This window comes from Amphiprion ocellaris, chromosome 6, assembly GCF_022539595.1.
Source record: "Amphiprion ocellaris isolate individual 3 ecotype Okinawa chromosome 6, ASM2253959v1, whole genome shotgun sequence".
In the NCBI taxonomy this organism is placed as follows: Eukaryota; Metazoa; Chordata; class Actinopteri; family Pomacentridae; genus Amphiprion; species Amphiprion ocellaris.
This window is the reverse complement of record NC_072771.1, coordinates 8216984-8237762: the sequence shown is the minus strand read 5'-3', so window position 1 is coordinate 8237762 and position 20779 is coordinate 8216984. Positions and strand designations below refer to the sequence as shown.

Below are 20779 nucleotides of genomic sequence, written 5' to 3'. Positions count from 1 at the left end.
GTAGGGTTAGCAAGCAACACAACATGGAATAGAAATGGTACCACTGATGTGTAAGCTGAGCCAATCAAGCCTTTGATAGTTTATTACCTATTATTGTTGAATATGGAGCAGAAAACTAGAAAAGAGAAGGTTTATTTTTCAAACATTTTGAAGCCCAAATGTCCACCAATCCTAGAATGACCCACGTGCAGAGTTGTGAAAATGCAGACGTTCCCTATGTGCATCAGAAAACAGGACGACAACCTCCTGGCAGTAAAAGAGGAGCTGCTTGATGTCTGTGTTTGGTTAACAACATGAAGAAGCTGATAAAGGGAAAACAAGCATTCAGAACGTGACTAGAACATTTACATCACATGGACCCTCGCAGATGCAGGAAGTATGACTTGGCCTGTAGAGTGTTCAGAGAAGATGAGCAGCAGAGCATCAGGCTGCATTATCAAATCAGTTACTTTGGAGGAGATATTTTAAACGTAGTCCCAATATTGGTCAACTTCAGGCCAACCTCAGTTTGGTCAAGTAAAGTATTAAATGCAGTGGAGTCTGCTCTTTCAATAATATACCTAAAACTCAATGTCTTTCCAGATGTCTTCACATATAATTTGCCTATGTGCGTCTCATAAATGTCCCATTATTTTCCCGTTGGAAATTGAAAAACTGAATAAAATGTATAGAGCTACTAAAAGCAAGAAAATAAAAATCCATGTTATTCATTTCATTGTGTTTATTTTCACTTGAACACTGCGTAAAACACATTTAATATGCACAACTTTGATTCCACCATAAGCAACTTTTCCCCTATATACACAAACGTACAACGTAACTATCAGCAGAGATTGAAAGAATACGCCTTACATCAACCACAAATAATATTTTCTTCGTATAGACAAGTGTACTCAGTACTAATGAGGAGTTTTATTCCAGAACGAGATTTCTGAAAACATTGGCATCGTCATAGAAATGACTGACATCCCAGGAACAGCAGTTTGATTGTTCTGTTCAGTCAGAACCTGAATATTACTCACAAACCGAACGTTATTAAAAAGCTCCAGGGAATTAATAATATTTCCTGAAGTGACCATGTGATGCTTTGCAGTAAAACTCCTCATGTACTGACCTACAGTGGGCTGTACATGGTACAGATTTATTAAAAAAACAACTCCAGTGTAAAACACTACCATTCTGTAACTAGCTAGGATATGTATCTGGCCTGTATATAATATCAAGTCACATAACTGTTTAATACTGTATGCTGGTATAATACCGTAATATTTTTGAACATTTGAGCAGAGATACACTTTGACTGCCAGTGGCCTCTCCACGAAGGCTTTAATACACCTGAGCAAGAACAAATAACATCACAGCATGCTTGGTTGTCATGGACGCAGAAGAACATGAAGGCACATACTAGCATTGCATTATGCACATACATGTACATTCCCTGCAGTCATTTTAAAGGGGCATTTCATGATTTCTGGCCTTTATTAAACAGACAGCCTGAAAAAAGGAAATAACCTCACTAATAATCACCAAAAATGACCACTTATTTATTTCCACAGCATCATTTCCATCAGCACAGAGTAACGGTTATGACACACTCACCGCTCTGCTGCAGCATTTTTGTTTTCATTATTTTGTGATTTCAGTCATTCCTTCTTTTCCACACGCTTGATCAATGCTGAGCCATCACTAAGAAAATCTAATCATTTCCTGTTGTTTCTTGTTTTTTCACATTAAAGGCTGACCCGTAAAGTAATGGCTGTAAGACGTGTGATGTGAAAGTTATCGGGGACATGTGGAGTTTTATTCATGGTAGCTTAAGTTTGTTGTGTTGGAAAAATGCTGTGAAAATGGAGAAGTTTTGGTTATTCTATTAACTGGAAGGAAGCTTAAATTAAAACTGAAAGTCTTTCTGTAATGTACATCTGTTCTAAAGTAAGGACAGACTTGTCAGGTGTAAATAAGGCTTCATCTGATGAATAATAAAGAAGTATGTTGTTATTTTTCATCATACGTACATCAAGGCATGATGGCCTAAATTAACCCCCTATTATGCTCTGCAATAAGTACAAACTAAACTGGGGAAGGTGTCACTGAAATCCAAAGAGGACTTGACTCTCCAAAAAGATCTGACACAAAAAGATCTGGAAATGTACAACTTCTATCTTTTTCCACTCTTTAAACGTTCATAAAACATATCAAATACGTGGACGTCCAAACACTACACTCTGCTGAACATCTCATTGTTGTCCAAAACCATGGGCATGAATGTGTTCCTCTAACAGTTTCCACTTTTTAAAATTTGTAACTGATTTTTTGGAAGTGAGCTGCAGGGATTTTCTCCATTTAGTCACAAGACCATCAGTGAGGTCTAACTTTGATGTTGGCTCATGAGTTCCCAAGATTTCCCAAGAACTTTCTCAGAGGTAAAAGTTCCTCCAGGCAGGTTTACTACTTTGCAGCATGTGGCTCCATGCATCATGATCAAAATTCTACTTGCTGCCCCTTTAAAATGACATATACTCAATAGTATTGACCAGTGTTGTTCTAATTCATATTCAGCTGTGACTTGCACGTTGCTTCCCTTTTCACAAAGAGTTCTGTCTTTCTATGTGAAACAGTGGTTTTGAAAACTTAGCAGCACTGGTGAGTACAGAGTGAAAGGCAAGTGAGCGAGTGCACTTCCTGGAGTACAGATGTGAGTGCAGTGGCTTCAGACTCTCTTCGAGTTCTTCAATTCTAATAAAGAGTTCTTTACATCACTCTCAATATCAAAGTCAGCCTGATCAGTATTTGTGAAACATTTTCCTGTAGCCAGGGCTAAGGTTTGTATGTGTAATTCCACAACTGTGATTATAATTTGACTGTAGTTTATTGATATCAAACCTTAAACTTTAGGGGAATACAATTATTGGCTGTCTTTTAGAGAGTGAGATGATAGGATCAGTCTCACTGTCTGTATAGATTCAACAAAATGCCACACACACTACTGTTCAAACATTTGGGGTCACATAGAAATGTCCTTATATTTGAAAGAAAAGCAATTTTTTTCAATAAAGATAACATTAAACAGAAATCCAGTGTAGACATTGCTAATATGGTAAATGACTATTCTAGCTGGAAACAGCTGATTTTTAATGGAATATCTCCATAGGGGTACAGAGGAACATTTCCAGCAACCATCACTCCTGTGTTCTAATGCTACATTGTGTTAGCTAATGGTGTTGAAAGGCTAATTGATGATTAGAAAACCCTTGTGCAGTTATGTTAGCACATGAATGAAAGTGGGAGTTTTCATGGAAAACATGAAATTGTCTGGGTGACCCCAAACTTTTGAACGGTAGTGTATTATTGGCAGATGTATTTTTTTTAACTCTGGGTAGAGCCAGGTTAGCTGTTTCTCCTTGGTCTTGGCTAAACTGGGCTAATTATGTTCTGACTCCAGTTCTAGAGAGAAATAAGTTTCACCTCACCTTTGAAAAGAAAGCAAGTAACCATAGTAATTAACAAAAGTTTACATTCACTTGTAAAGACCAAATATATCATGGCAGTCTCTCAATATCCAACCATCCATTCATCCATTTTCTATACACTGATTCATTCTTTGTGAGGTTGTGGAGTCTATCCCAGCTGACTTAGGGTGAAGACAGGGGTTCACCTGGACAGGTCACCACTCTATGACAGGGCCACACATAGAGACAGACAACCAAACATACCCACATTCACACTTATGTACAATTTAAAATCATCAATTAACCTCTGAATGTCTTTGGACTGTGGGAGGAAGCTGAAGTACCCAATGAGCATGCAGACACAGGGAGAACATCCAAACTCCACATAGAAAGATCCCAGGATCTTCTAGCTGTGAAGCGGCAGTGCTAACCACTGTTCCACCAGGGCCCCCTTTCAAAATCCATCCATCCATCCATCCATCCATCCATTATCTATACACAGGCTGGAGTCTATCCAGCTGACTGAGGGTGAAGGCAGGGAACACCTGGACAGGTAACAGTCTATCGCAGGGCCACAGATAAACAATCACACTCGCATTCACACCTACGGACAATTTAGAGTTATTAATTAACCTCAGCATGTCTTTGGACTGTGGGAGGAAGCTGGAGAACCCACACATGCACAGGGAGAACATGCAAACTCCATGCAGAAAGATCCCAGGAAGGCCGGGACATGAACCAGGGATCTTCTAACTGCAAGGTGAAAGCACTAATCACCAAGCAGCCCTCTTTCTAAATCTGTTTGGTAAAATGCAACAATGCTAATATCTGATTAACCACAGATTTGTACAATACCTAAATGTATATTTCAAGTTGTTGAATGTGTATTTTTGACCCAGAAGATTTTTGTCTTATTTCCAGAGGAAACCAAAATGTATTTTTTGTAACAAAGACTCGTGTGCTTCAATGATTCCATCCTAGAAAATGTAGTTACAGGAGTCATTTGAAACTCAACACTGCCATGATATACATCCTATTTATGAGTGTATGTAAACTTTTGTTCACTACTACATATTTTAAGAAATGTTGCATTATTACATTACATTTGCTAAAACTCAAGTAGACATTTTTTTTCCCTTTTTCATGTTTTTCTGTCTGACACTGGAAGTTGTTTATGTCCACAAATACTGATGTGACCAATTTAGACCACAGCGATAACACTTTTAAAATTAAATACTGTTCCCCCTGACAACTTTACAAAAAAAGAAATACAGTGACTTGAGCTCAGAAGATTACATACAACACACAACATGGATAAAACACTCAGCATAATTACACAGTGATTAACCTGTTGAGTCATACAGTGCACACTGACAATATACTACAGCAGTTTTTGACGTCCATCCACTTTTTCAGCTGGGGGTTCTGGGATCACATTCAATCAAATGAACAGTTTGAATTTTTAAAGTCACATCAAAGACTGCTTAATATAAGGAGGGAGAGAAGCTGGTGGACTCTTTGGATCAAGGAAAACCTGCAGACTTATGACTAAATAATACTACCTTCACCTTCAGAATGCTCTTTCCCCATGGGTCAAGTATTACATTACAAATACTGAACAAGTGAACATTGTAGAATTTCTGATTTTGCAAAGGAAAAAATTAGGTTTTCATCAAAACTACATTCCTTTAGACAAATGGCTGAAATCACAGTGGACAAACCCATTATGGTGGAAGAGCTGGGGTTAGCTAGCATTAGCATTACCAAGGAACCTGTGACTGAGGAAGCCAGGCTTGAAAATGGAATCTGCCTCCCAAAAATGTGACTATTAATGAGACATACCCATGTATATGTAAGGGATACTACTACAAGGCGTATGTTGGTGAAGAAAGGACTCCCCTGGCATGTTTAAAAGGATGCAGTACACATACACTGTTTTTATTGTTCAAAACAGAACCAGGGGTTAAATTTGCAGATTGAAGTCTTACTTTGTTAAACCATCAAGGATGAACTATTTTGCTTTCTATGACTGCATTGAGGCTATCACAGCATTTCAGTTTCAAAATCACGCTTGAGACAGTGTCCGGGACTCAACTTTTCAAAGGGATTTTTAGGGTCAAAGCATGTTTTGACCACATTCTACCCAACAGGATAGTCAGCCTCTCTCACCCTCTGGTCTTGACTTGTACACCTCTGAGGTTCCACCATCAGTAGTATTTTCCAGACAGAGGATCCGTCATTGGTTTATCCTCTATATCATTTCAGTAGTGAGGGAGGACAAAGCAGTATAATACTGCAGAAGAGATGTTCTCTCCACCCGTACCTTTACACATCCTCTGGATGTAAAGCTGTGAGGCGAGGCATCAGGCCTCAGATCAGCCTCTCCTCTGGGGGCACTTTGAGGACGCTGCCCATTTCCAGCCTGGCACCAGCTACCTCCTGTGAACTGGGGCTGTACGTGCCCTCTGACTGACGCTTCTTTCGTGCTGTCATGATGAGGAAAAACACCACCAGGATGACCAGTAAGACACACAGGGTGGTCAGCGGGATGGTCACTGCCAGCCAGGGAATCCTCTCCTTATGCTCCTCTTTCTGGAAGGACACACAATGTTACACGGACATGATAGGTTATCTGTACACACACACACATACACACACACACACACACACACACTCTAACAAAATAACTACTTGAATATATGGGTCATTCCCGAATTGGAGGACATTTTACGTCCCAACCCTCAAATTTCAAATAATCCATGTACAAAATACTCAAACATGTAGTTGTGTAAATGTTCTTGTCCTGAGACCAAATCTAAAAAAAATTAGGACAAAATAATTTTTGAAAATATTTTTAAAAATACCAAATAAGTCTGGAGTTCCCCCTAAAACGCCATTTTTCTCTTATCCCACCCCCCTGATGACCAAACTGAATCTCAAATAAAACAGTTAAAATGAAATTTAAATAATAATCATTATACATGGAACGTGTGTCCCACAACATGGTAGCATAACCTTTTTAGCTGGTAGAAGAAGAAAACAGTGAATCCCATGAAACACTGGAACTGACATCATCAAACAGTTTTCCTAAAGAATGGGTAGAGCAAAGCTACGTCCTCTCTTCTAGTTTTCATATTTTCATAACCTTGTCAGCCTTGATTGAATGTCTCACTCTACCTCATATTATCAGGATCAGACTAATTCTTTTGACTGTTTTCCATCAGTCAGTTTGTCCTCTTGGTCAGCAGTAACAGCAGCTAAATATCTAGCTTCTACTGCTGAGAAAAGGCTAACATTAGCATGGATTAGCAACCCTGTTACTGTGATTAGAGTAGGGTTAGCAAACAACACATAAAACATGGAATAAAAATGCTACCATTGATGTGTAAACTGAGCCAATCAAGCCTTTGATAGTTTATCACCCATTATTGATGAATGAATGCTGTAAAAGAGTAGGTTTATTTTTCAAACGTTTTGAAGCACAAATGTTCTCCAATTCTGGAATGACCCACATATATACATATAGATAGATGTTTCAATATGTTTTTTCTTCAGCCTGATGGGTTGACTTATCCCTCCATCCTCCCCCCTCTTTAACCGATGCTAAATTAACTCTACAACACAGTAAACTGTCAGTATAGTGTTCTGACTGCAATCTGAAGAGACTCAGCTGAATGTGTGTCTTATTGAGACGGCCCTTGTGCTTTGAGCCACGTGTCTGTGCTACAAGTAACTTTAGACCATAGTTTCTATGACAGCTAAAGGGGACACACAGCCAGTGTTCATGGAAACATCTGTCTGTTACTTACGTTGCTCTCACACTGTATGCCACTGTAGCCCGGCATGCACACACACTGGAAGTGGTTCAGTCTGTCCAGACAGGTGGCGCCGTTGAGACAAGGACTGGACTCACACTCGTCTATTTCTGTCTCGCACCTGAAACATATCAGGAGGTTTTAACACAACACTGACTGACAGAGCAGCAGCTCACACACACTCCTGACCTTTACACTTGGATGTGGTCCAGACACACTTCACTTCACAGCAGGTGTGTGGTGAGGAATGTGCAGTGTGCTGCTCTCACCTGGCACCTGTGTATCCAGGCTTGCAGGTACAGTTGCCTCCAGAGTCACCTCCTATACAAACCCCTCCATTAAGACATTTTGTGTTTGCATCACAAGCAACTGGAGGGAAACGCCACCTATTGGACATAAAAGTACTTTCTGTTACAATCTAAAATGTATGATTTTATAGCAGGACCGCAGCTAATGATTATTTTCGACACCAAGTAATCAGTGGACAGATTCATTACAAAATGTCAACAATAAAAATAAAATTGCAGGCCATGTCTTCAAAACGTTTCCTGTATTTGACCTGCATATAAACTCCAAGATTTCCCAATGCAAGATGAAAAAATGTGGTAAATCACCACACTAAAGAAGCGAGAAACATCAAATGTTTGGCATTTTTAATGCAAAAAAAAATATGTAAACAATTGACCAATCAAATGACTAATCATTTCAGTTGTATTTTACATTATTACAATGAGCTGAACTGGAGCTTTCAATTGAAATTGTCACCGCAGAAAAATAGGTAACATTAAGGACTGCACAGAAGGTGTGAATTTGAAACTTTGCATTAAGAAATCTGTGGTGTCACATCAAGAGCCCCCTACTCAAAGGTAAACTTTATAAAGGTAACTTTATAGAATGACAAAAGTTTTATTAATTGCTTGTATGCTAACATTGCTATGATTATAATTAACATAGTTACATCAATGTTTTTTTAATGTTCTTGCTGATTGCATGTGAAAATGCAGAAACAAACTTAGAAATAACCAAAATGTTGGAAATTGCGAGCCATACTCCTGCAGCTGTAGTGATGAAATTAAACTGGTAAACTTTGATCGCATTAATACTGCAGATCAATTAAAAGGGTAATCCAGGGATGTCTATATAGCCCATCTATGAAACTGGGGAAGGTGAGAGACAGATAACAGTAAAAATAAAAGCAGTACAAACTGAGACTCCCTGACTTTTACTCCGTGGTACTGAAGCCTGGATTATATATCTTTGTAGGTAGTCATCCAGGTAATACTCTGCAGGCAATAATATGAATTAATTAGTTAGAACTGAAAAGCTTTCTTCAGTCCTAAGTAACAAGTAGACATCTAAAGTCTCTCCACTGAGGCAGTTTTTTTGGATGAGAATTGAAAAGTCCTCAAGAATCAAAGAGAGAAACATTAAATTAATCAGAAATACAGTCTAGTTAATGTGGCAAATGGCTATTCTAGCTGGGAATGGCTGATTTTTAATGGAATATCTACATAGAGGTACAGAGGAACATTTCCAGCAACCATCATTCCTGTGTTCTAATGCTACATTGTGTTAGCTAATGGTGTTGAAAGGCTCATTGATGATTAGAAAACCCTTGTGCAATATGTTAGCATATGTGAGTTGATAAATGTGAGTTTTCATGGAAGACATGAAATGGTCTGGGTGACCCCAAACATTTGAATGGTAGTCTATATATTTCCAATGACACAGTTCTGTTCTATCTTTTAAAATGGTGCATCAACACTAACTTTGGGAGCCAGAATGCTGGTCAGTGTTCTTACAAAAAATTAGACAGGATAGGAAAACACACTCCCCTGATCAGATGACATATGGTTAAAAAAAGCTGCAGAGATAAAGAAAGGTGTGTACTCACTGGCAGCGTTTGCCGATGTAGCCAGGAGGACATGAACACGTGTGAGTTCCCACCGTTTCCAAGCAGATTCCTCCATTCACACAGCTAAACTCCAGGCAGTTATCCACCTCATCCTTGCAGTCTTTCCCTGTGTATCCAGGCTCGCAGTCACACCGGTAGTCAGCCAGGAGGTCTTTACATGTGCCATAGACACAGGGAGCTGAAGAACACTCATTTATTTCAGTTTCACACAGCTCCCCCTCCCAGCCAGGGCTGCAGCTGCAGTTAAACTCATTAAACTGGTCCTGACAGACGCCCTGGTTGAGACAAGGTTGGGAATCACAAATTGGGGCACCTTGACATCCTGTGATTGGTTCATGTCCACCCAGTCGAGAGAACCGGCTCATCTGAGGTGCTTCTTGTACATTTATGAGTGGCAGATAGACACCACCCACTCTTACCTCCCCTAAACATCCGGTGTATTTTTCTGCAAGCCAGATGTCAGTGTCATTGAGGAAGTTGAGGTTGCCGCTAACTCCAAAGGTACCACCAGCTCTCTGCCCATCGACTGTGAGGCGCCAGCGGGACACTAACTGTGTAGGCTCTGCCATGGTGAGCTGGATGTGGTGCCACGCCCCATCAGCGATGGTCCTGTCACTTGTAAAGGCCAGCAGCTCTGCACCTGCTCCGCTGTCCAGTTTGACCAGCAGACTAGAGTTGAGCAGGCCCAGGCAGAAGACTTCAGCTCTGCTCTCAGCTCGCAGCAAGATCCCATTCTCATCCCGTGTTCGTAGGTCCATGGTGATGTTGGTTACAGGGCTCAACAAGGAGCTGTTGGCAACGTACTGGAGAGAGTTGTCCTGAAAAATGGCTTCAGTTAGACCTGTGGGAGGACAAAATCATGTGAGCCAGGTTTGCTGGAACTAATTAACCATTGTATATAAGTTACAAGCTAGTTAGCATGTTTTCCCTTGAAATATCTTTCTCTCAACTCTTGTTTCGACTGCACTATCTTCTCAATACTTATTGTTCCCTTATACATTGTTTTCCTGCTTTCTCACTGCTGTTGTTCTTGCTGTACGAAGAACCCTCTTTCTACTACAAATCACTTTCACAGTTATGTGATGATTGCCGTATGTTGTCCTTCTGGTAATCTGTAAATCTGTCTGATAGCAACATTACTCAAAAATGGACAAATGGATTTGGATGAAATTTTCAGGGAAGGTCAGAAATGACACAAGGACCACCTCATTAGATTTTGGCAGTGATGTGGCCTATAGTCTGGATCCATGGATTTGTTAAAAATTTCTGTATCATTGCCAGATAGCGGCACGGCATTAATGTAACCATGACAACAAATGAATACTACATCAGCTGCCTGCTGATGATAACATAATTGCAATCCTACTACACATCTGTCGCTGTGGTCTAATCGGGCTTATCCATAGGAAATGAAACAAGGAAAAATGTATTAAATTGTATGGACGTTTCCAAGTCCCATCCATTCCCACTGCTGATTTGCATATTTAGAGTCAATATCCGTACATAACGTACACATACATAACACACGCCTGTGCTCACTGCAAGATCATTTTGTTTGTGGGTACATCTATATTAAATTCACACATTCTATGTTACCGTGATTTCTGATAATCAATAACTAATTAACAAATGCTGCATTTCTTTTAAAAAAAAAAAAAGCTGCATTTTTGGCAATGCCTTATGGGGGAAATGAACAGCCTTGGCAGAGTACTGCTCTCTCTGAGTGTCTTGTTGGATTTGTTAGGTTTATGTCCATAATATATTGTTGTAAGTTCTTTCACTTCCTATGTGAAGTGTCCAGAGATGACATTTTGTGAATTGATGCAACATGAATTAAACAAAATTTAACTTCAGATGTATTCATGCTTTCTAAAAGTATTCAAATCCATCAAATCAAAGAGTTGATATGATGGAAAATGAATTCAGTTTGGTAGCTACACAAAACTGGATGTAATATTCAGTATATTACTAATACAGAAACTGTGAAAATTTCATTAATGTATATGTATCTTGCTCTTATTGCCTTGCTGATTATGTTTGTGCGTCCTACACAATGAGATTTTTTTTATATTTTTTTGTGCAGTTTTTGATTTTTACAGAAAATACCACAGAGTTTGCGTGTCATGTGTGACAATGAAAGGAGTGTTACACTTATTTTATGCACAAAATAGGTTTATTTGTCTAATGCTTTACCTTGTGATTTTGTGAAAATGGAGAAACAATGGCATTCCCATCTGTCTTGGCTATTCTTTGTGTGCTAGGGCTAATTGAATTGTATAGTGAAAAAAAGCAGTTCTGGGTGAAGCTGGTTCCAGAAGCATAGAGATAATTCATTTTTACCACAGAAAACGTTATATAGTTGAAGATCTTCTACAGTTCCCATCAGCATGAAACTGTTTCAGCTAATTTATTGAATTTAATTTATCCATTCTATTGATTAATAACTCCATTACAAAATATCAGGCTCCTCAATGAGAAAAAAAATCCAAGCTTGTGTACACAGAATTTTGGGGAAAAGTGAAATCCCACAATGCATTTCTGCAAGAAAAACCGAATCACTGACCTTAAAATTCGGTTTCATCAGCTGAAAACACAATCTGCAGTTTAAAGTCATCTTTTTTAAACTTCGTGTCTGTTTGATAGGCATATTCTTTAACGCCATCTGAGGCTCATGTTGTATTGTAGTTTTTAGACGTGCATGATGGAAAAAACATAATTTCTTCAAAACATAAATTATTAAAAGGGATTGCTACAATGCAAAACCGATAAGGTTGGGCGTGTGTCAGTTCAGTTTATTTATTTTTACACTACCGTTCAAAAGTTTGGGGTCAACCAGACAATTTCATGTTTTCCATAAAAACTCACACTTTTATTCGTGTGCTAACATAACTGCACAAGGGTTTTCTAATCATCAATGAGCCTTTGCTTTTTTACTTTTAATAAAAATGTATACAAGATATATCCCATGGACTTCAAAAGTCCCTCAATTATATATTGACCCAGTAATTGAAAAAGACAGTCAATAAATCAATCAAACTGAGCTCACCAATATAAATATCCACAAGCTGAACAAGGAACTATAAGCAAGGTAATATGAGCTCTTTAGGAAGAACATTCCAGAGTTTACAGGTACTAGCAGCAGAAACCTGCCCCCACCTCAGGCCACAAAGCTGGACCTGAGAACACCACCAAGGTTACATAATCAAAGACCACGTTCAGGGTCATAAGATGTTCATGGATCCCTTAAGTATTGTGAAGCTCCTTCTATAAATAAGGTGTACAATATGATTGTCTTATTGTTGCAAATGATTCCTAAACATCCATATTGTATATTAACTTGCTTAAATTTGTTCATTTTGACAAGATGCACCTATAAATACAATTGATATCAATGATAGTCATACAACAACATACACTACAGTTCAAAAGTTTGGGGTCATCCAGACAATTCCATGTTTTCCAATGAAAACTCCCACTTTTATCCATGTGCTAACATAACTGCACAAGGGTTTTCTAATCATCAATTAGCCTTTCAACACCATTAGCTAACACAATGTAGCATTAGAACACAGGAGTGATGGTTGCTGGAAATGTTCCTCTGTACCTCTATGTAGATATTCCATTAAAAATCATCCGTTTCCAGCTAGAACAGTCATTTACCACACTAATAATGTCTACACTGGATTTATCATTCATTTAATGTTATTTTCATTTTAAAAAATGCTTTTCTTTGAAAAACAAGGACATTTCTATGTGACCCTAAACTTCTGATCGGCAGGGTATTTAATGTTAAACAGTCTGTCAGAAACTTTTCAGAACTTTAAGTCTAATTAAGAAATTAAGAGGTAAGCAAGTACAGCTGACCTGGCCTGACTTGACGTGCCCTGCCTTGATGAAAAGGGTGATAATCACTGGATTACTCACACTCATAACCATCCTGTAGATCCACACAGCGTACTCCTTCAAAACAAGGCTTGTCGATGCACCACAAACGTGTCTCACACAGCCGGCCTGAGTACTTAATGGAGCAGTCACACCTGAAGTCATTCCAGGTGACCTGACACTGTCCACCATTGAAACAGGGCTCATCCTGTGCACAGACAAACACAGATGGATTAGATGATCACTTGCCAAGTATCTCACCTGATTCGACCGCAGAGGTAAAAGCTATAGAGAGGATTGAGCGCTAACCTTCGGATCAAAGAGGCTAACAACCAGATCAATGGTAATAGGGTTGAGGCAAAACAGCCGGCTATCAGACGGTACTGCAATTAGCATGGGTTCAGTGTTAGAGCCACACACTAACAAAACAAAACAGTGTTTACTTGAGGCTTTTCTTTAAAACTGAATGTTAGCAGGACAGAAATGGCAATGTATTCTCTCTAAGGATAATCCATAACATGGCTGTAGTTGTTTTGAAGATAGCAGTATTGGTAGGTTAACGTATTAGTCCATTTATTTGCAACAGATTGAAATTTCTCTTCAAAAGTATTCAATGGGTTGCAATGTAATGGTACAGAGTGTAGTGGATGAATTGTAAATGACCATGATATTTTTTTTAATCTATCAACATCATCTTCAACTTGTTGGACACATAATTCATGACAGGAAAACTCTTAAACAAAGGACCAAATTCCCTGATAGCATAATGAAATGCACGATGAAATGCACCCAGGGGATTGTTTGTTGCATAGAAAGTGTCCTAAACTGAAGAACAGTGGGCAAATCCTGAATGATTTAGCTGATAATATATAATAGCAAAAACCAAAGGAAAGCATCAGACCAACAATGTCAACTCCAGTCTATTGTGTAACTGATCAATACATAATTATTCACAGTGTAACACACCATGTAGTTTCCACAGACAAATAGTTCAAATGTATCTCTATTAGCCCTACAAAACATTCAGTTTTCATGTCGGAAATGTCCTACCGACATATTATCTTCAGCCAACCTAAATGAAGTTATTCATCCACTTTTGTTGAAATAAATGATTGAAGAGATAATATTAGAATTACTGTGTTGAGAAGCTGGCTGGCTGGCTGGCTGGTGGGATGCATGGATGGATGGATGGATGGATGGATGGATGGATGTGTTGAGAAGCAGTATGTGTAATGACATGGACAGCAGGAATCATTTTAGCACAAAGACTTGATGTTTTCTGAATTTCTGGCATTAAAAGAACCTAAAATAATGTCTTGAATTTCTGGAGGTGAAACACGGTGGTAGCAGCATCATGATGTCAATTGTCATCATGATGTCTCAACTCATTTTTGCCTACACTGTAGTTAAAGTGATGATCATACAGCTGACTGTATAAAGTGTTTCTTTTTTACCTTGCATGTGTTATCACTTTTGCATCCCAGCAGCATATTCTCCTCTGTGCTTGCTTGGTATACCTCTGCCCCCTCTGGGTGGTCCTCAGTGGTCAGATGCTTGTGGTCCAATCGAATGTCCTGCAGGCAGCCCTTGAAATGTCCACCCCATGCATTCATGTTCTTGCCTGCAGGCAGCCCTCCAACATACACTACATCCCCGGCCTCTATACTCACATTCCCTAAGGCTCGATGATTCCCTGCTTTGGGGAAGACCACGTGGCCATAGTTAACCTTTATGGTCACCAAATTGTTGTTCCCATCCGTGACTAACTTGGCTTCTGTCAACAGTGTGGTGTGTGGGCTGTAGATAGCAACGGTGCCTTCCTTCAGATAGATTGTCAAGTAGGGCTTTTCTTCTCGACAGAACTGTAGGAGCAGGCCGTTATGTTTGAGGGAGCGCATTAAGAAGGAAATGGTGAAGTTGTCTCCATGTGTTTCAGAGATGTTGAAGGCAGAATAGCTGGTAGTGTTCTCATGGCCAAGTGTCCAGGCTGGAAACGCTGAGGTGGGACAGGAAGGACAAAGCTGTCAGTAGTCAGTTCCAACACACTGGGACACGCTACAGATAAATCCGAGACACGACTCAGATAGGCACATGTGAAACAGTTCTGTAGTTTCTTGTGTGGCTTTGGAGGTGAGGTAACATCTAACACTACTAACGTGAGGTATCAAAATTCGAATATGATTTTAAAAATAAATGCTAATCTATACTTACACTCCACTATAATTAAGACAGAACTACATCTTGGTCTATTTTAATACACAGTAAAATACAGCTAAAGGCTAACAATGACTAAATGCTCCACTGAACATCACAGGAAGTCCTACCTTCCTGTGGCAATCCAGGTGTATAATTTCTCTCTCTGCTATTTTTCATTTTATTTATTTTTTTTTACATTTTTATCATTATTAATATGATCATTTTTAAATATTAGCAACTGACACAAAACAAATATTACTGGATTACTGACACTCTCCTCATTCTCATTTAAAAATAAGAGTGTCTTTGTCACTGCCGCTGTTTCATAACCTGAAGCCTGGTCATACTAAAACTATTCAACATGGCCACCATTGAATTATTATTATTGTGTATTAACTTTTTTTTTTAATATAATACAGAAGTTCCCCACTCAAGAAAATCTTACATACTCTATAACTGGAAAGTAATTCATCCAGAAGTCTATAACGAGAATTCAGATTTTCAAAAAAAGACAGTGAACACATGAGGTATGCTGTAAGTACTACTACCTTTTTCACAGTGTTGTCCGTAGTAGGGTCGATGACACTGACAGCTGGCATGAACCCACATGTCCACACACTGTCCATGCTGCATGCATGGGTCATCCTCACACCAGTCTTTTTTGGTACATCCCAGTTCCAACCCCTTGTTCTCCTCTCTGATGAGGTCCTGAGGCAGCAGCAGCTTACGATCAACCTGAAGGTCTTCCATACAGCCAAGGAATCCATTTCTACTGGACAAGTTGTACAAATATTCCTGTGGCGCCCCTCCTACATACAGCTGTTGAAAGGAGCTGGGCTGAAGAAAGATTAGATGGTTGTGACCCTCGTTCTTCACCTGGCATCCCTCCTCACAGCCAGGTCCTTTTACTGTCAGAACCAGTCTTTCATCCATGGTCACAGTGACCTGGTGCCATTCTCCATCATTGACTGGGCCGGGGTAAATGGCCTGCAAGACCTTCCCTGATTTCACCTTGGCCTGGAGGGAGCCCTCAGCAAGCTCCAGGGAGAAAAAGCGCTCCAGGGTGCCCCGATAGTACAGCACCATGTTGGGCAGAGTGCTCCTGAATCGAAGCTGCATGTGGAGCCCCTGGTTGTAGTCATCCATCTCTTGCTTTGTCTTGTTCTTCAAAACAGGCAGCTGCAGGTGGATGTAGCCCTCGGAGTTGAAGGAGAAGGTGGTGGAGGTGTTGCAGCGTTCTCCAGTCCAGCCAGGCGGACACAGGCAGGTGTAACTGTGCGCGCCATAGTCGGTAAGGATGGGGACACAGCCGGCTTGGTGCTGACACTGGTGCTGCTGGCAGCCGACCAGCCTGACGTCACAGTCTCGCCCACCCCAGGGCTCCTGGCCGGGCTCTGGCGGGGAGCAGTGACACCAATAGGAGTTGGCAGCGTCTTCGCACGTGGCACCATTCTGGCAAGGACTGCTGTCACACTCATCGATGTCCACCTCACAGTGTACGCCTGCATGGGAAGACACTGACGTTCAGTGCTGCAACTTATTCAACAACATTTGTACAACTTTAGCTGCCAAAACATTCTATTTGCACGGGAGTCATACTTATTCCAATAATGTAACAACATAAATACTAACAGCAAGCAAGACAGTCTGGAAAGTCCAAAAAACATTCAAAGATGTTCTTAGATACAGAGCTAAGCATGAACTCAGTGACAGATTAACAGGCAGTTTTGGTCTTGAATTTTCCAGAGTAATTTGCAGAGGAGGAAATGACTTGAGGAAACAGCTGCTAATCAAAGAATTACATGTCAATAAGACTGGCAGTCCTCTTTAACACAGTTAAATCAGTGTTTGTCCTAATGATCGCATAAGCTAGGTAATTATGTATCGCATTGTATGCTTGTCAGACAAACTTGTACCACATACACACCCTGTGGAGGAAATCTAATCTTACTACCTGGTAGTCAAAGTCGCCTCATCAAACCGCATTCAAGATTAAGCCGTGGCAGCAGCAGTCAGCTTGCATTAACATAGTCTTTTAAAATACGTTACACCCAAGGAACACTAAAGCTGTTTGTCCTGTATGTGCCACGACTCCACCCTCACACTCGAGCACGCAACTTTTTTCTATTGTAATGTAGCATTAAAATGTGCTGTACCATACTGTACCTGTCAGCCACCAGAGTCCACAGCAGCAGCACAGTAGCAGCAGCATCAACCTGCTTCCTCCCATGATCCACTGAGGCGACTGCCAACACTCTCCTCACAGTGGGATGACACAACCAGGTCCCCCTTCTCTCTTTCTCTGTCTCCCTCTCGCTTTTTCTGCCTCTCTCTTTAGTTTACAAAGCAGAAGTACTCCTCCTCTCTCTACCAGGCAGACAGGCACAACTGATTATGAAGCAGCCTTTTTTTCCTCCTTCTCTCTCACTCCTCCATCCCTCCCTGAATCCATCCCTCCCTCCCTCCCTCCCTCCCTCCCTCACACCCCCTGCTCGTCTCCCGTCTGCAGCTCAGCCCTATCAGAGCGGTAAGCCTCCAGCCTCCAGCTGGCTCCTGTCAGTGCCTGACAAGGGGAATGCAGTGCTGCAGTCCCCTCCCTGCTCCTAGTGCTCACTTGTGGAGACCCACAAACTGCTGGAAAGAGCCAGCAGGAGGTGCTGCAGGTTCAAGGCTTCAGTTAGGCCAGGCCAGAGCACGGCAGGATTTAGACATGGAGTCCATATTCGTTTTTCAGTTAGGCTTTGCAAATGTTTGATCATCACGTTTGTCTGTTGCTTTGTTGGAAAAAAATAAGTTGGGGCTTAAGTTCTGCTATTATTCTTAAACCTATGAGCAAAAGAACCCAGAATTCTTAGTCTGACTTTGACTTTGATACATGAACGACTGAAACATATTTTTTCGCTTTATGTACACTACCGTTCAAAAGTTTAGGGTCACATAGAAATGTCTTTAATTTTGAAAGAAAAGCATTTTTTTCAATGAAGATAACATTAAATGAATGATAAATCCAGTATAGACATTGTTAACATGGTAAATGACTATTCTAGCTGGAAACAGCTGATTTTTAATGGAATATCTCCATAGAGGTACAGAGGAACATTTCCAGCAACCATCACTCCTGTGTTCTAATGCTACATTGTGTTAGCTAATGGTGTTGAAAGGCTCACTGATGATTAGAAAACCCTTGTGCAATTATGTTAGCACATGGATAAAAGTGGGAGTTTTCATGGAAAACATGAAATTGTCTGGATGATCACAAACTTTTGAGCAATAGTGTATATGTATATATTAAAGTGATCCCCAGAATTCCAATTTGGAATTTTTGCCATGTTTCTTTTCAGTTCTACGGCAGTAATTAATTGAAGTCTTGGTATCTGCTCTGCAGGTGTGGAGAAAAGGGGTGCATAGGATCATAGTATAAAACTTGTTTTAAAAATTAAAATTGTTTTAATTGGCTCACCTGAACTTTTTTACAGATTAACCTCAGAATTTGTGTTATTTATTTCTAAATTTCTAGTTCATCTCAAACACCAGTGTCATCTCAACCCCTGAATACCAACTATTCAGGAACAGTCATGAAGAGCTATACAATATGTATTTTATGTTCACAGAGGCGAACAAACGGTCTTGCAACAGATGGTCTGGCGCCCACAGAACCAATCAGTCAGTCCAGGATTACATGAACAGACAGAAGCTACTGAGACACACGAAATCTATAGAAGAATTGTGGCAATTTCTCCCAATTCTTGGGACAATCTATCTGCTTGAAAAACTGCCTTCAACTCTATTGAGGTCCCCTGATACTAAGGGTGCTCACATCAAATATTGCAGTAAATGCATAGGAAGTTCTAGTGATAACACTTTTGCATGAAAAGAATTAAGAAAAATCTCGAAATATAGTGAATGAAAATGTTTCTTTTTTGTCATTCAAGCTGTAATTCACTAAATCCAGCTTTATGTACAAACCTGAGGAAATGCTCATACATGCTCATTGATATTTAAATTAATAAACCTCAATCCCACGTTTATTTTTTCCAAAATGTTTTATTATTTTTATCAGCCATCAAAAAAAAAAAAGTAAAACTACACCTTCCTACAGTATTTATATGACCCAGGCCAAATGAATGAGGCTTAACTGGGTTGTATTATCAGCTAGTTGGAGCTGAGACCACCTCATGCACATGTGACATGGTGGACAGAGTTATTAGGATCATATTTTTGTGCTATGTGGAGTTCCCCCTTTCTTTGCCTGTTGTTGCACCAGTGTGATATTTTTACAGTAGAGTGAACCACAGCAGTGACATGCAGATCAGTATGTAAAGGCCGCTGTTTTGCTCAAACTGTTTTGTGTATTGTCTTTTTTCATCAGGCTTTATTTAGGCTCCTGTAAGCAGCTTTGCCATAATCTTCCCTCCCCTTTACAAATTTCTTAGGAGACCCCCGTTTAATGCCCAGGATGGACGCCTGACATATGGCACCTTTTATTGGCTTTGTTATTTTGTGCTGTGTCCCCCCATACCATATGCCCTCTCATGTCCTCCTCTCCTCTCCTCTGCTCTGCTGCAACCTCCATGTGTCACCGTCTTAATACTGTTAGCAAATTAGCTCCTCGTTTGTTGATGAGAGCTTCGGGCTGAATTCGTCACTTCTGAGTCCGTATATTTTGTTTTTCAAGGTCAGCTTTTGGTGTGGTTCTGTCTGTTTTTAGTGATGCTGTGACTAATCTCCTCTAATGAGGAATTAATACCTTGGCTGGCCACGAGGAATGATCAGCAGGAGCAGGATTAACCCTTTATTGTTTGGCCAAGAAGATTTTAAGGCCTGGCATGAAGGTTATCTGTCTACCCTGGTTTCCACTGAGGATGTTCAGCTCAGTTCAAACCACTATGGTCCCCTAAATGGAGGATCTTTACGCCACTTGGCAAACAAAAGGCAGTAGAATGGGAAAAATGCTGTAATTATTGTTAAGAGCTGTTTTGTTTTGTGAAAGAGGTAAGCTAGAGATGGCTTGTGACCAAATATTTCAGAAGAGACATTAAATGTAATGGAATCTAATGCAATGTAACGACATTACAACCAAATGGAAGTATGATTTAAAACTTTCATTAAAAATTTTCAACAAGATTATTTGCAATGAAAACTTAAATATCACTCTTCTTAACACCACTAAATGTGATCTTATTTAAATATCACCATTGGTAAACTGTTCTCTTTGTTTGGTAATAATAATTTATTATTAATGTTTAATTTGCCAGGGTAGTTGTTTAAACATGTAAATCTGGTCACTTTAATCCTGTGAGCTATTGGCTATTTTTAGGATAAGTCTTATCTTAGTCATTTTAAGGGCCTGTCATTCATTCTTCATGTCTTTCTGCCTAGAGAGCAAAGCACTGTGTTTTGAACTGGTCATGTTTTTACATCCATCTCATCATAAAATACTGGCAATAGACATATCTTTCAAGAACTGTATAGGGGAAATTGTGTGGAATATTAGCAACTGTGTGGTCTGAAATCAAGAAACT

The 20779-nt window shown here is 39.9% G+C and overlaps 1 protein-coding gene across 1 annotated transcript in view; it reads right to left on the bottom strand.

The window, feature by feature from the left end:
- Positions 1-1147: 1147 nt before the first annotated feature.
- Positions 1148-20779, bottom strand: part of crb2b (crumbs cell polarity complex component 2b) — a 39544-nt gene continuing 19912 nt past the window's right edge. Inside the window, exons 7-13 of the mRNA XM_023267119.3 lie at positions 15806-16759; positions 14516-15057; positions 13104-13269; positions 9159-10020; positions 7534-7650; positions 7259-7385; positions 1148-6041 (exon numbers count right to left, since the gene is read on the bottom strand). Of these exons, the coding sequence (XP_023122887.2) occupies positions 5820-6041; positions 7259-7385; positions 7534-7650; positions 9159-10020; positions 13104-13269; positions 14516-15057; positions 15806-16759 (2990 nt within the window). The 3' untranslated portion in view covers positions 1148-5819. The remainder of the gene's footprint in view (positions 6042-7258; positions 7386-7533; positions 7651-9158; positions 10021-13103; positions 13270-14515; positions 15058-15805; positions 16760-20779) is intronic.